This window comes from Puma concolor, chromosome E2 (genome assembly GCF_028749965.1).
Source record: "Puma concolor isolate L17-30 chromosome E2, mPumCon1.1.hap2, whole genome shotgun sequence".
In the NCBI taxonomy this organism is placed as follows: domain Eukaryota; kingdom Metazoa; phylum Chordata; class Mammalia; order Carnivora; family Felidae; genus Puma; species Puma concolor.
This window is the reverse complement of record NC_141681.1, coordinates 1,952,157-1,967,939: the sequence shown is the minus strand read 5'-3', so window position 1 is coordinate 1,967,939 and position 15,783 is coordinate 1,952,157. Positions and strand designations below refer to the sequence as shown.

The 15,783-nt window shown below is 67.1% G+C and overlaps 1 protein-coding gene across 1 annotated transcript in view; it reads left to right on the top strand.

Moving 5' to 3' along the window:
• The window catches only part of ZFPM1 (zinc finger protein, FOG family member 1), a 70,816-nt gene extending 61,856 nt beyond the window's left edge, over nt 1-8,960 (top strand). The window contains 6 exon segments of the mRNA XM_086690879.1: nt 1,289-1,391; nt 2,983-3,195; nt 6,019-6,249; nt 6,541-6,636; nt 6,707-6,853; nt 7,050-8,960. Coding sequence (XP_086547005.1) covers nt 1,289-1,391; nt 2,983-3,195; nt 6,019-6,249; nt 6,541-6,636; nt 6,707-6,853; nt 7,050-8,833 — 2,574 coding nt within the window. The 3' untranslated portion in view covers nt 8,834-8,960.
• The last annotated feature ends 6,823 nt before the right edge of the window (nt 8,961-15,783 follow it).

Below are 15,783 nucleotides of genomic sequence, written 5' to 3'. Positions count from 1 at the left end.
CCCTTTCCGTGGCCAAGCCACAGAGCTACTCCACCGGCCAAGGTGCCTGGCCTCGGGAGGTGTGCTTGGCTCAGAGGCCTGATGTCGCCGGGTCCCTGAGCCTGCCACAGGGTGGGGATGAGAGGGCAGAGCGGTCAGAGGGACCTCCTCGGGTTCCAGGGTGTTACCGGGCCCACGGTCACAGCGGGGGAGGCCCGGCCTGGACCCCGACACTCGGCTCTGGAGCCTGTGTCGTCCCCGGGCAGGGAGGGGCCCACGGTCTGCCACAGGATACCTCCAAGGCCATGGCTAGCGCGACACAGAGGCAGCATCTCAGCCGCCTGCTGTGTCCGCCTGGGGTGCACACGGCCACCCTGGTCTAGGTGGCAACATTTCCAGGTGACAGCACGTGATACAGGTTCTTCAGTTAAAGGTCCCGATGCACCCATTTTTGAATGCAAGGCACTTATTCGCATACAACAAAAATACCCAAACATCACGCAGTGCTGCTGGCTGAGTGTGGGGGCCCCGGTCAGAGCAGCCCAGAGGGGGTGCGGCCCTGGGGCTGAAGCCCTGGGTGTGGCAACAGCCACCCCAACCTCGCAGGGCAGAACCGGCCCCCCACCATCCGTGCCCAGCCTCTGCATCCTGGCACCAGGGGCCACCCCCTTCCCCCACCCCGCCCCGCCCCGGGCCATGTACCTGCTCCAGGGCCGGGACGGTGCAGGGCGGCCCCACAGAGGCGGCCCCCCGGGCTGAGCCCACAGCCCTCCTTCCTTCCAGGTGCTGCAGCGGCCCAGCCCGCAGACCGAGCCGGGGAGAGGGCATGGCCGGGCGAGGTGGCACTTGCAGGAGCCATGCCCCATTTTCCTTGCCCCTCGCCCCTCTTCTCGAGGTGGGAGAAGAGAACTGCCTGCTTCTGAGCTGACAGGCCACGTGGGGGCCCGTTCTGGCCCACACACCCCATGGACTGCCCCTGGCCCTCAGCGACCTGCCTTGGTAGGGAGGCAGGGAGAGAACACAGATCTGGGTGTGGGTTCCTATTCTGCAGCTCCCTGGCTGTGTGACCTTGAGCAAGTGGCCCGACCTCTCTGGGCCTCGGTTCCCGAGAACCCAGTGCCCCCTGCACGGAAAGTGCCAGCTCCCTGCTGCGTCTGTTGGCAACACAGTGCTGACCACAGAGCAGCAGGCTGTGGCCTGGCCACCCCGCTGGTCTCAGGCTTTTCCCCCTGTGCCACACGGGACCCCCACCCAGGCCCTTCCTGTGCTGTCCCTGATGAGCCTCCTCCCCCACCCCACCCCCCCCCAGGGCCCTGCCCTGACCCTGCTGCTGGAGGATGAACCCTGCTGGTTGAGGATGCTGCCACAGGCCCTGACCGAGGCCGAAGCCAATGCAGAGATCTACAGGAAGGGTTGGTATCCTGGCGCTTCCCCGCGGCCTTCCGGTTGGGGCGGGGGCACTTGGCTGGCCCTTAAAGGGAAAGCGGCCTCCTTGGGCCGCTCGGGGCTGGGCCTTGGGGCAGACCACCGCTGCCACCTACGCCTCCAGTGCCCTGATGCAAGAGGTCAGCCCTGGGGTCTCGGGGACCGGCCGTTCTTCCTGAGCCCGGGCAGTGACTGCTCTCAGGGCCCCTTGGAGACCACCGGGGTCAGCAGAGGATCCCAGGCCAGGCAGGCCACGGTGCCAACTAGACCAGGGCCCCGTGTAGTCCAGCTCGCTCTGGGGAAGCCAGGAAGGCCACGTTCAAATCCAGCCACGTGGGGCCTGGGGGCTTCTGCTCTTGCCTGCATGCACCTTCTAGAAGGAGTGGCCCAGGAGGGAGGAGGGGAAGCAGGAAAGGGTCCTTACCACCACCACCACCCTGCCCCACCCTCGATTCAGAGGGCTCAGGCCACTCAGACGTGACACAGGCTTTTCCATCTCCTGCTGCCTGGGTGGTTCGACTCCTAAGCAAAGTGTGATGTGGTTGTCCGCTTGCTAGGGCAGCGAGGACCCCTCTCTCCGCGCTGCAGACGAGGCGGCTCAGGGGGCCGCGGGGGATGACAGAAGCACAGAGTCGGGAGGGGTGCGTGCCCGACCTTAGGAAACGGCCTTATTCCCCTGCGGGGTCTCCGCTTTGCTGGAACGTTCTAGGGTGCCACCTCCCATCACCTCCCTGCACACAGCACATTCTGCTGAATATTCCCAGTGGAGGCCACGCTCCGTCCTCAGGGGCAGCTCTCATTTCAGGAGGGGGCCAGAGGCCATCAGGGGCAGGGCAAGGGACACACCCCCAGCCCAGCTAAGCTTGTGGGCAGCCCCTCACTCCCGTCCCCACCTGGGCGCCTCCCCCGACTGAGGGAGGTACAGCGCAGGTGCCGAGGCCGCATCCGGGAACCTGGGCCACGCTTCAGCCCAGCTCCCACCGAGGGATACTCTAAGGCCCCAGACCACAGCCGGAAGGCACCGGAAGGCCCGGTGTTGGTGGCCAGCTGTCAGCCCCCGGTTTGTATACTCAGCCTGCCCCGCCTGCCTGGTCAGCAGGGCTGCGGCCACTGCCTGCCAGGCAGGACAACATCCTCACGGTGCTGATGGGAGCGAGGTTGGCCTGGGGGGTGGGGGGCAGGCTGCGCCTCCGGGAGGCTTCCTGGTGGCCTCAAGCTGGACACAGGTAAGCTGGCTGGTGCCTGGGTCGTTGGCAGAGGCTGCCCCCTGCCGGCTGCCTCGGGAACAGCCGCTCCTGGCTCCTCTGTCGCTAGGCTGCCACCCTGGCGCTCTGCTGCCTGTCCCACAGGCCACCCCCCCACCCTGGAAAACGGAGCGGGCAGGCCCGGGAAGCCGCCCAGTTGCCCCATCACACAGAGACTGGCCTCACACAGCCACGCACCCCAACCTTGGATCCATACTCCCCCCCCCCCCCCCGCCGACCTCAAAGCCCTGGTCTCCGGGAGGGGGCAGGAGGGTGGGGCGTCTCAGAGGGGTGGCCAGCGGCCCTCCCGTCACCGATGATTCTGCCCCTGCAGATGAAGCCCTGTGGTGCAGAGTCACCAAGCCGGTGCCGGCGGGCAGACTGCTGGGTGTGCTGCTCACAGCGGCTGAGCCCCGTGGCACCCCCAGCCACCCCGTGAAGGAGGAGCCAGCCGAGCCCGAGTGCCCAGCCCCCTCCCACACCGACATCCAGCTCCTGCCCCAGCAGGCCGGCATGGCGTCCATCCTGGCCACGGCGGTCATCAACAGTGAGTATGCCACCGTGCCACCCCAGCTCCACGGCACTGCGGGGACAACCCCCAGGACCTCGAGACCCGCAAAGATTGGCTCCCGCTGTGATCTGAGCAGAAGGTGTGCCGTGGCAGGCGCGCGTGGGGGAGCGGGGGCAGGGGCGGGCCCGGCCAGCGGTCTGGCCCCTGCCCCAGAGATGCCAGTGCCAGGGATCCGTGCACCCCCAGACACGGCCAAGTGTCCCCTGGGGGGCAGAACCACCCGGTGCGAATACCTGGGGGGCTGTTGCTCACAGGCTGGTGCCAGCCAGGACGCACCGAGCCAGAGTGTTGTGAGCATCAGATAGGATTTATTCCACACCCTTGTCAACGGCCACGTAGAAGCGAGTGGTCCCGGGGAGGCACAGGCGGGGCCTGGTGGGTTGGGGGGGAGTGGGCTCCAGCATGGCGCATCTTGTGACACAAGTGGGGACAGGATCACAGGCTGGCAGCGCCTGCCTTAATTGGGGTGCTTGGGCTGAGCCCGACAAGGTCGTCGCGTGTCCGGGGCACAGCACCTACAGGAGGCAAGCGTCTCCAGCAGAGAACTTTTATTTAGCAAAGGGGCTGATCCGACTGCTTTAAAATCACCCTGGCTGCTGGGGTGGGGAGCTGCAAACCTGGGGGAAAAAGTGACCTTGTTGAGGAAGTCCAACATGATGACGGCTCGAAGCAGGGGTGGAAGCGGCCCGGGCCAGATGGGGCGTTGGGGCTGGCGGGGGCCCGCCACGCGGCTTGGGATGCGGTGGAGAGCCACCAAGTGCACGGCCAGCTGCGCACTGCTTGGCGCAGTCCCTGGTGGGGAGTCCCGGAGGAGAGCCCACTCTGAGCGTCCTCACCCTGAGAGGTCTTACGGACGCTAAAGTGGAGCCTGGGAGGTGCCTGGGGGCAGGACGAGGTCCAGCGACAGGCAGCACCTGCGGACACAAGTGGGGAGCAGGAGGCACCAGCCGAGGGCAGGGGGGGTCCACTGCATCCTGGCCATGGAGATGTGGCCACAGACCAAAACCGCCAGGGCTGAGCGAGCAGGGAGTGAGGAAGTGTGGAGGGACGCGGCTCGCGTCGCTGGGACTCAGGCAATCCCGCGGCACATCTGCGCGCTGGTGGAAATGACCCAGGATGGGGAGGTGGGGGGCGAGCCCCCAGAGCCCTCACGGAGGGAGGACTGGGGGCAGGCGACAGAGAGGGTGCTCACGAGCAAGCAGGACCCCTTCCAGACACCGAGCTTTGGGGGAGAAGGGAGGCTCGAAGGGGCCCTCGGGGGCAGGATGGCCACCTCACCAGGGCATTTGGTGCCCACGGTGGCACAACAGGGCCGGTCGGGTCCTCGGCACTGAGGCGTGAGGCCCCCCTCTCCTCTGTCCGGGCTGCTCCAATGGGCTCTGGGGGAGGCCCAGACCCTGGGAGGGCTTCCTCCCCTTGGGTCTGTGGCCTGGGTGTCAGAGCCTCACCCTGAAGCAGCAGGAGCATGGCCACCAGGGGCTAGACCCCTCATCTACACCCCCCACCCCACACGGTGGCCTAGGAAAGCCTTAATGCACAGTCCATGAGACCTGGTTTAATGTTCCACACTCACCCCCTCCGGGCCCCTGTGTTCTCGCCTGTGAAACGAGGGTGGTGGAAACACCAGGCGTCTGTGCAGGGCAGCCCTGGGGCAGAGAGACTGTGACCATCCCCGCTAAACCAGGGCTGAGCAGGCCTCTGAGGCCCCGGCCCCTCTCCCCAACTCCGGCCCTGCGGGCGCAGGAACAAACCCAACAGCCCAGCGCCTCAGCTAACACAGCTGCCTTGAAGCCCCCAAATCAGAGTGAACTTGGGAGGGAGGAGGAGGACCCCCACCCCCCCCCCGGTTCTGCCCTAATTGTGGGCCCAGGATAAGCCTCAGAGAAGCCGGGGTGAGGGACGTGAGCAGTCCAGCCTGGAACGAGCCCTCCCCCAGCCGTCTTGAGCCAAGGGGTTAGGTGGCCACAGAGCAGAGGCGGCATTCCTGAACATTCTGCCGTAAAGATGCTGAGAACTACCCGTCAGGGAAACCCTCCCGAGCCGCAAAACCAGCCTGCGATCCAGACTCCAACACACGGAGAAGTCACAGGCCCTCTGTCTGGGATAAATGTCAATTAAGCAATTTTGACCAGTAACTGCTGTGAAACCACTTGGGGGGGCTGGGGGGGGGGCTCTAACTCTGCAGCCCCCAGGCCACCCTGAGCCGCCGCTCACCTGTGGCCCTCCTGCCCAAGCGCTTCAAGATTCATGCACGGGGGCTCCCTGTGCCCCTGGCCACTCCTACCTGTCCACAGGAACACACGTGAGAACTCCACAGACACCCAGGTCCACACCACCCCTCACGCCCCACACACCTGCCTGCCTCCACGTGGCCGCCCCCACCTAGTCCTCCACGGAAGCAATGCCTCACTCCCTCAGGGGTCCACTAGCATATGGCCACGCCCCTTCCGTGGACAGCCGATGAGGCTCCGGGGTCTCTTAGGGGGCTCACTGTTGGGAGGCAGCATGGGCGCCAGCCTGGGGAGGTTAGAGACCCCGCCCACGAGGTCCACGGCATCCTGGACATCTACAGAAAGACCACCCGGGTTTCCAAAGGGACAGAGGAGAACGGACAGCGGTGACAGGCGGGAAGGTCCCAGGCACAAACCTCACTCCTTGGGATGTCGGGGCGGGGGGGGGGGGGGCAGTCGGGGCAAAGCCCTCGTGGTCTGGAGGTGCACTGCCTTGCCTGGACTGCAGGCGGCCCTCCTCTGCCGCCGGGGGGGCCCCTCAGGCTGCGCCCCCCTCTCATCCCCACAGAAGACGTCTTCCCCTGCAAAGACTGCGGCATCTGGTACCGGAGCGAGAGGAACCTGCAGGCCCACCTACTCTACTACTGCGCCAGCCGCCAGACCACCGGCTCGCCCGCTGCGGCTGCCGACGAGAAGCCCAAGGAGACCTACCCCAACGAGCGCGTCTGCCCCTTCCCCCAGTGCCGCAAGAGCTGCCCCAGCGCCAGCTCCCTGGAGATCCACATGCGCAGCCACAGCGGTGAGCCCCCACCCCCCGCCGGGTCCCCCGCTCTCCTCTGCTGCCTCTGGCCCGGGTGCCCGCCACGCCACAGGTGTGCCCATGTGGTCCTCCTACCGCACCATAGGGCACTCCCAAAGCACACGGCCCCCCCGTGATCACCGGAATGGTCAGCTCGGGGCTGGGCCCTTGCCAAAGTCCTGGGAGACCAGGGGCGGAGGAGGACGGGCTTTAGCGTCCCCTCCCCTACGTCCTAAGCCCTTGGCCAGCTGGGCTCCCGGAGCCCACCCCTCACTCAGCCTCGTGTTCCAGGAGAACGGCCCTTTGTATGTCTCATCTGCCTGTCGGCCTTCACCACCAAAGCCAACTGCGAGCGGCACCTCAAGGTGCACACAGACACGCTGAGCGGTAGGTGGGGCTGGGAAGGGGAGAGGGGGGGCCCCCACCCCAGGGCCCTGATACCACAGCCTGCCTGCAGGTGTCTGCCACAGCTGTGGCTTCATCTCCACCACAAGGGACATCCTCTACAGCCACCTGGTGACCAACCACATGGTCTGCCAGCCGGGCTCCAAGGCGGAGATCTACTCCCCAGGGGCCGGACACCCCGCTGCCAAGCTCCCCCCAGGTGAGGCCCTGGGTTCCCCACGGGGACGGGGAAGGGATGGGTTGGCACTGACGGCAACCGGGGGTCAGTTTCATCCTTGGCCCTCCACCACCTCTACCCAGCCCAGCTCTGCCCTTCCCACCCTACCCCTCCTCAGGTCTGGCCCAGGTAGGTCCTGCTCCAGCCCTGAAGTGTGGCCCATGGGGTCTCCCTGCAGACAGTCTGGCCAGCTTCCAGCAGCACACGGCCCCCCATGGCCCCCTGGCTTCCACCGACCTGGGCCTGGCGCCCACCCCATCACCAGGACTGGACAGGAAGGCTCTGGCTGAGGCAACCAATGGAGAGGCCAGAGCGGCCCCCCAGAACGGGGGCAGCAGCGAGCCCCCGGCGGCCCCCCGGGCCATCAAGACAGAGGCTGCGACGGAGGAGCCCGAGGCGGAGCCAGGGCCCCCAGCCGCCGCATCGAGGACACCCTCACCGCCCAGCCCTGCCCCTGCCAGGGTGAAGGCAGAGCTGTCCAGCCCCACACCCGGCTCCAGTCCGGGCCCTGGCGAGCTGGGGCTGGCGGCCGGCACGCTCTTCCTGCCGCAGTTCCCCGCGGCGCCCCCGGCCTCAGAGATCCTGGCCAAGATGTCGGAGCTGGTACACAGCCGGCTGCAGGCGGGCGCGGGGGCCCAGGCCGGCCTCTTCGCTGGGGCTCCCAAGGGCGCCACGTGCTTCGAGTGCGACATCACCTTCAACAACGTCAACAACTTCTACGTGCACAAGCGCCTCTACTGCTCCGGCCGCCGCCCGCCTGACGACGCGCCCCCAGCGCGCAGGGCCAAGGCACCCCCCGCCCCAGGCCGCGCACCCCCCGGCCCACCGCCCCCCGAGGCCGACCCGGGGCGCGCCTCGCCGAGCTCCGGGGCGCGCGAGGACGAGGCGGGGGGCGCGGCCACACCCGAGGCCGAGGCCGAGGCCGAGGGGGGCGGCCGGGGCAGGGAGGGCAGCCCGGGCAGCCCCAGCCCGGGCAGCGGGGCGGACGAGGACGACGATCCCCGCCGGACGCTGTGCGAGGCCTGCAACATCCGCTTCAGCCGCCACGAGACCTATACCGTGCACAAGCGCTACTACTGTGCTTCGCGCCACGACCCGCCGCCGCGCCGGCCCGCACCCTCCGGGACCCCCGGGACCCCCGCGCCCGCCTTGCCCGCCGCGCCAATGGTGCGCACGCGCCGGCGCCGCAAGCTGTACGAGCTGCACGCGGCCGCCCCGCCCCCCGCCTCTGGCCCCGCCCCCGCGCCCCTCGGCCCCGCCCCCGAGCCGCCTGCGTCGCCGTCGCCCCGGCCGGGAAGCGGAAGCGGGCTCGACGCCGCCGACGGCCCCATCGACCTGAGCAAGAAGCCGCGGCGCCAGGCGCCTGTGCCCGCCCCCGGCCTGCCCGCCCTGGCCGACTACCACGAGTGCACAGCCTGCCGCGTGAGCTTCCACAGCCTCGAGGCCTACCTGGCGCACAAGAAGTTCTCGTGCCCCGCCGCCCCGCGCCTCCTGCGCGTCGCCCCCGAGGACGCGGCCGCCAGCGCCGTCGTGTGTCCCTACTGCCCGCCCAACGGCGTGGTCCGCGGCGACCTCATCGAGCACTTCCGCCTGGCGCACGGCCTGCTGCTGGGCCAGCCGCCCGCCGGCGCCCGGACGCCCTCGCCCGCCGCCCCACGAGACGGCCTCAACGGCCAGGAGCTGCGGGAGCCGGCCCCCGCCGCCCCCGACGGCAGCCCCCGGCCCGGCCCGCCACCGGCCCCGTCCCCCGAGGCGGTGCCGCCACACCCGCCGCCCCCGCCGACGCCCCCTTCCCACTCGGACAAGGGCGTCCAGACCCCCAGCAAGGGGACGCCGGCGCCCGCGCCCCCCGGCAGCCACAGGTACTGCCGCCTGTGCAACATCAGGTTCAGCAGCCTGTCCACTTTCATCGCCCACAAGAAGTATTACTGCTCCTCGCACGCGGCCGAGCACGTGAAGTGAGCGGCCGCCACACTACAGAGACCGCTTGGCGCCCCGCCGCAGTCCAGGCGCAGGCCAGGCCCGGGGGCTGCAGGGGACCGCGCCTGCCTGGACTATTGGCACTTAATAAAGAAGTTCAGTTTGATGAGCACGGTAGTGGAGCGGCCTAGTTGTCTGAGCACAGGGTCCTTGGGCGTGGGAGGAAACACGTGGGGCCAACACTGTGGGGGTGGTGAGCGCCACCCTGAGCGCAGGCATTGGCCCCTGCAACCCAACCCACCGGGACCAGGCCCCCAGCCAGAGTCACGGGGTTCGTGGGCCTCCAAGCTGGACCTGACCCCAGGCCAGTCTATGCAGCAGCACCCCCTGGTAATCGCTGCCCCCCAGGATGCTAACGGGAAGATGCCCTGCGGTCGCCAAGGCTGGTGGGGAGAGAAGGGACAGTGATGCAGCCCACAGGCATGGGGGGGGGGCACCAAGGCCCACACCCACCCCTGTGACCCAGGGGGGGTGGGGCCAAATCCTGAAGTGGGGGTCGCATGGTACCTGTGGTCGCTACAGCGCTCATTACCGAGGTGCCCCCACCCCAGTGTGCCGTGCCGGCACCGTGAGAACCACACAACTAAGATGGGACCGCGAGATGCTTGGCCAAACCCAAGCAGAGCCCAACCACGTCTTGCTGGTTTGCGGCTGGGTGGCTGCGGGCACCCTGCAGCCCGGTGTCCCTGCTGGAAAATCCCCATCAGTCCTTTCCCAACTTTGCTCGAAGCAGCACTGTTTCTTCCAAATACGGTTTTACCCAGCAGCCTGCGGTGGACAGAAGCAAACTGACCTTTGACCTTCCGGTCTCCAAGGTGCTTCCTGCCATCCACCCAGGCTCACTCTCCCTGCTCAAGGCAAGTTTCTCTCCCAACCAGCCCTTGTGAGGTCCAGGAGCCCGTGTCCGGGCAGCGGCGTGCACAGGCCCCTCCCGCCAGCCCAGAGGACCAGGGCTGGACAGGACAGGGCCGCTCAGCCCAGGGCCCTGCAGAGCTCCCGCCCCCGTCCCCCCACCCAGGGCTGGCACTAGGGAAGTCAGTTGAGGGAGGGTCCCAGGGGAGCCAAGCTGCCTCCCTCGAGGATGCCCCGGCACCTGCCATCCTGGGTCGGGGCGGAGGAAGCCAGAGACCCCCCCCAGCCCCGCTCCTCATTTGCACTGTTGCGCACGAAGTTGCACGGAGGGCCGCCGAGGCTTTGTCTCCGAGTCAGACCACCGAGCGAAAGCAGACATCACCCACGTACGCGCCTACTGTTGTCAAAAAATTAAACCTAATGCAGAATGAATTTTACTGTGTACGAATTGTAAAATAAAATTTGTAGAGGGGTGCTGGGGAACATCAGGGATGTGGCCTCTGACGAACCACAGATGCTAAAAGGGGAGGAAGGCAGCACGGACCGGACGAGATGGGGAGGCAGGCGTGCAGAAGTCTGAATGGGGCGCCACGCAGAAAGGGCCTCAGTGTCTATTCCTGTAGACAGGTCGGGGGGGGGAAGGTGCGCTCCACCATCCCGAGGCCGGGCTTCGAGCCTCTAGGCAGCACCACACGCACCTCATTCGGGTCCTGCACACGGGTCCCGGGGTCACATCACCCCCACTGCGCCCCCAGCACAGGGCCAGTGTGGTTCGGTGTCCCCAGTCCCAGACTCTTCCCCACACTCCCCCTCAGACCCTGGGTTTCCCACCCCCTACAAACACCACCGGTGGCCATGCCTCCCCTTTGAGCCTCCTCCAGCTCCCCTCCCCCGACACTGTCCCAGCTGCAGCCCAGGGATGGCCCAGACCTTCAGGCCCCTCTCCAGGAAACCTGGCGCTCCCTGCTCCCCAACCACACCCCCTAAACCTGCTGCTTCTCCAACTGGCGGGGGGGGGGGGGGGGGGGATGGTTCAAGGCTCTCAGAGACCACCCAGCCCTCTCCGGGAAGCTCTCCCTGCACACGCCCTCCCTGGGCGGGCACACGGACTCGGTGCCCCTAAATCTCTCTAGCCCAGTCTCTTCCGAGCGCCAGACCTACCCGTCCCTCGAGGCCCCCACTCCCATCTTCTCCTACTTCTGCCCAGATGCAGCAGCTGTTGCCATCAACCTTGGCTCCTCAAGCCAGTGACGCGCCCCTGCATCTGGCTCCGTGTCTGCAACTTTGCCTCCCTCCTCCCTCACCCACCACCTCCAACGTATCGGGGAGTCTGACAGGCTCTCCCTCTGGGGACGGCTGCTTCTCCCACGGCCCCAGCCACACCCTGCCCAATGGACTGGCCCCGGCCCTGGCTGCCACGGCTCTTCCCGCTGCTGTGCTGGGGTGGCTGAGAGACCACATGGCCTCACACCCTGCTTCGGGCCCCCAGGAGCTCCTGCTGCACAGGTGGCCTCCAGGCCCTGGTCCCCCACCACGCCCCACAACGCTACTCTGGCTGCTACCTCGCCTCCAGGGTCTGGTCCCTGGGAAGGGCTGCCCTTCACGTCACACACCTCTCAGTTTGGGGACCTGCCCTGACCCTCCGTCCTGACACCCTTTCATCTCCCCCATAGCAGTGGTCACTCTGGGGACCCTGCCCCTTGACCCTTCCCCATGGGCGTGGCCTGCCTTGGCCACGGCCTCCTGGGCACCTGCTATCTAGCCGGAGCTGGCAGGGGCACACAGGTCGCTAATGTCACAAGGGAATGAAAGGCCAGCAATCAAGTGAGCGAGTCCCAAAGCCCCGTCTGTCCACACCCAGGACGCCACCCAGATCCTGACGCCATATTCTTCCGCTGGTCTCCCGCCTTCACTGCCCTCCGCATCTCACCAGCTGCGTCTCCCCAGAGCCAGCTCTGACCAGGTGGTGCCCCACCATGGCTCCTCGGCACGTGCGGCCCACGGCCCACACTCAAGGTCACCACCAGACCCCATTCTCCTCCTAACCAGCCATCCACCCGGGCCGTCGCTATCCACCATCCTGTGTGGCGCACGGACCATCCCCAGCTGCCCGCACACCCAGTGTGGGGGAGGGGACAGCCCGGCTCTAGGAATTGCTGGCAGACATTCCTGACGCTAGGGGTCAGCAGCGACTGGTTTCCAGGGGCCCGCAGGTCGGGTGACAGGAGGCTGTATCATGTGTTCTGGGCTGGCCCGGTGGGCCTACCTTGGTCTCCCCAGGAGGGGCAGGGAGGGGCAGAGAGGGGCTCCCAGGGAGGCAGGTCGGGGCGAGGCAGAGTGGGGATGGAACACGGGAGAAAGGCAGAAGCTGCCAGCGCGTGAGGGGCTCAGGTGAGGGGAGCACCGGAGAAGGCGGGCCAGGCAGCAACAAATGCTTCCAGAGCAACCTGGTGTGTGTGTGGGGGGGGGGATGGCATCATTGGCCTCTGATGGGCAGGGGGAGGCTGGGAGACTTTCTGTGACACGAGCAACCACTGTGCACAGTGCACACACACCCTCGGCCGGCCAGCCTCCCATCTGTCACCAGGGGCGCCTCTGAACCCAGGGCCCCAGGGCTGCTGGCGGGCCTGCCCCTCACTGGAGACAGCGGCCCGGGGTTTCCCTGTGTCCCTCCCTGTCCGGCCAGAGCCAGACTCTCCCTCGTCTGACAGCCACCCCACCACTCCTGGGGGCCGGAGAGCATCCCTGAGCCTGGAGAATACACACTGCAGGGGCCTCCCCACCAGGCTGAAGGGGGCCCGGGCCTGGGAGTCTGTGTTTCATCAGCTCCCGGCAGATTCTTCTCTGCAAGTCTGAGAAATGCCCACATGGCAAGTGATCAGACCTGGTTAGCACCTTTCTTATCAGCCTGGTGGGGGTGGGGGTGGGGGCCTTTGTCACGCAGGCAGGGAGGTGGCGGGGAGGGGACGGACCCAGGTCTCAGCCCCTCGGAAACTGGGCGGGGTATGAAGACCACCCCGACCCCACAGAACCCACGCCCGATCGCCCACACGTCCCAGCACACCCCCCCCCCAACTATTCTGCCACTTGTCCATCCTGCGGCTGAGCCTCCGGAAGCCCGGACAACACGGTGAACAGCATGGGGGGAGCGGGGGGGATGGTGGCTCCACCCACAAACCTGGAAGGAAGGGACACCTGAGGCGGAGCGCTGCGCCCCTCCCCTCCCAAAGTACAATCTCCGCGGAAAAGAGCCTCCCAAGCCTCCAAGCATCGCTCTGGGAGCTGTGCCAGGTGCCGGATGGTGCTTCCTGCCCACTAGTGCCCCAGGGGTGAGTCCCCTGCCCCCCACGGGAGTGAGACCCTGACCCAGCTGCCTGCTGTCAGGGGAGCTAAGACGTTTGCGAGCCCTCACTGTGTCAACGGCTGGGATCTGCCAGTGGCCACGCCGCCCGCCCGCGGTCTCCCGGATCAAGGCGCTCATACTGGGGGCGGGGGGGGGGGGGAGGTTGGGGACAGGGAGCCTCCCCTTCCTGATGCTGGGTTTGCACGCGGCTCCAGCTCCGGGACTCAGAGGCAGCCAGGGGCTCGCTCTCTCTCGGAGTGGCTCCCGCAAACACAAGTGTGGCCACCACCCACGTCCTGTCACCGCCCACCTTGGGGCTGTCACACTCGTCCCCCAGCCGTATGGGGCATCGTGACACGGACCCAACGGCCTGAGCACCTGGTGCCGGCACCACCCAGCCTGCCCCGGGGGGGCCACCAAGCTCCTCGGTGCAGACCAGCCACAGAAGCGGCCTGGGCGCCTCCTCCGCGTGTCAGTGCGCCACAGCCCCAGTGGCCCTGCTGCCACCGTGCCACGGGAGGCCGACCCGTACGGTGTGGAGAGTCCGCCACCAGGACGCCCACCGCACACCTTCACGAGGTCAGAAGTCAGATCAGTGGCGGTTAACAGAGAGCTAGAAACCCAAACTCGAAACTTGATGCATCCCGAGACCCAAAATACTTTAAAAGCTTTGTGCAGCGGGAGGGACAAGAGGGGGCGTGTGCAACAGTCACTCACCCCACAGAAGTGCAATGATGCACCATATTTCCCAGGACTCCAAATACATAACCTTGTACAACCACAGAATCTGAGGACCAAATTTCTCAGAGACACAGGTGACCCTGACGGCCCGTGCCAGGGGCTGCCCGCCCCGCCCCCCCCCCCCCCCCCCCCCCCGCCAGGACCCACATCGCTAAGGCGACCAGATTCAAAGCAGAGGCTACACGGTCACGGGAGAGCCAAGCCCCCTCGAGGCACAGGGAAAACCCCTTCCCCTGCTTACGTGGACGTGTGTGGCCGATGCCAGACCCACCCCGTCTCAGCATCGGCCGCACGGGCTCAAAGCCAACGGAAGACACAGGATGAAGCCTGGCCCCTCCCCAGGTCGGTGCGGTCCCACCTGTCTGTCACTGCTTTGACCGTAGCAACTCAGACGACCCTGACCCCATTCCCCGGTACGGAGGGGCCCCGCCAACCCCAACTCCAAGAAATTCTCAGCAGCCCTCGGTCCAATGCTTGGAATCCCATCATTAGCCGCTCTCTGGTCAGAGCCGCGGCAAGAAAGGCAGTGGACGTCCCCAGCCTGTCCACAGTCCGACAGAAGCGAGACCCACACAGGCGAGGCCCAGGCACGGGCAGAGCGCAGAACACGCTCCTAAGGCAGGACGTGCTCCTTTGAGCGGACTCCTCACCCCAGCAGCAAGCCCACGAGGCGCCCTCCTTGGGCCGCTGTCCCCACAATGGGCACAGCTCCAGCTGCCCGCTCTCAGCCGACAGAACGCGGAGCACGGCGGGCGAAGAGAACAGTCAGCCTGGCCCCCGGCCCATGTTACGGTCGGCGGGGAGTCCGCGGCCACAGCCCCCTGCCCGCTCTCCGCCCTCGGCCAACACACACCACGTGGTTTCTGAGCCCGTTGGCGGGGACAGAACACACCTTGCCTGCGACCGCGGTGGGCACAGCCGCCGGGGTTACCTCAGGGAGGGAGCACCGTAGCAGGAGCTCCTTGGAGCTGGGGCTGGGGCTGTGTATCCCTCCGTGTGTTTTCTGGGCATCCTGAGTTTCCCCCTCACACTCCCCCAGGGGCCCCTGCAGCGACACGGCCTTGCAGGCAGGCTTCTAACACTTAACAAGGAGAAAGCGAAAGGTCCCTGCGGCCCCACAGCCTCCCCGTGGGCACGACGTGGGTGCCACTTACCACGTGGAGACTCGAGCCAGAGCCAGACCACCCACTTCGCTAGGTGGGGCCTGAAACGGAGGCGGCTGTAAGCTCCAGGGAAAACGGGGCTGGCTCTGCGAGCGAGCGCACAGAGATCTCAGCAAGGCCGCCAGTGGGGAGACGCGAGGTGTGGGTTCAAGCACGAGCCGCGAGTATGTGGAGAGCGCGTGAGGGGCAGAGCGCCCACCCCAAGCCGTCGGCACCCTAACCCGCCCGAGGACGCTGCCTGCTCAGAAAGGGGGAACCAAGGTTGCTGGTCGGACGGCCCTGAGATGGGGAGACCAGCCCTGAGGGACAAGCGCGTGCAGTGGGCAAGTCCCGGGCGGACTGTCCAGGGCAGACTGAGGAGGGAACCTCTGGGGGTCCCAGGCCCTGCCGGGACGGGAAGAAGCCAGCCACACGTTCTCCCACCCGTGCACCGGGGTGCCATATCTGAGCCCAGAAGCACCCAGATTCAATGTTCCCTCCCCGGGGTTCCCTGAGGCAGCAGCGAGCTAGAAGCCATCTGAAATCCTACAGTGGACAGAGCTGGCTCCTGCCCCACCCTTCCCACCCCCCTGCATAGCAGAGCGTGAGCTCCCCCTGCAGGTGTTTGCAGCCCCAGGGCCGCCATCCAGTCCTCATCCACCTCAGCTGGGAACACGGAGGGTGCCTCCCCCTGCAGAGGTGGGGTGGGGCGGGGAGGAGAGGCAGACAGAAACACCCCCCAAGAGGCTCTGTGCTTGGACCGGAAGCCCTGGGGGGGGGGGGGTCTCAGCAGCAGGGGGCCAGCTGACCACCCGGACACTCCGGCTGCCCGACAGAGGACCGGGTGGGAAGGA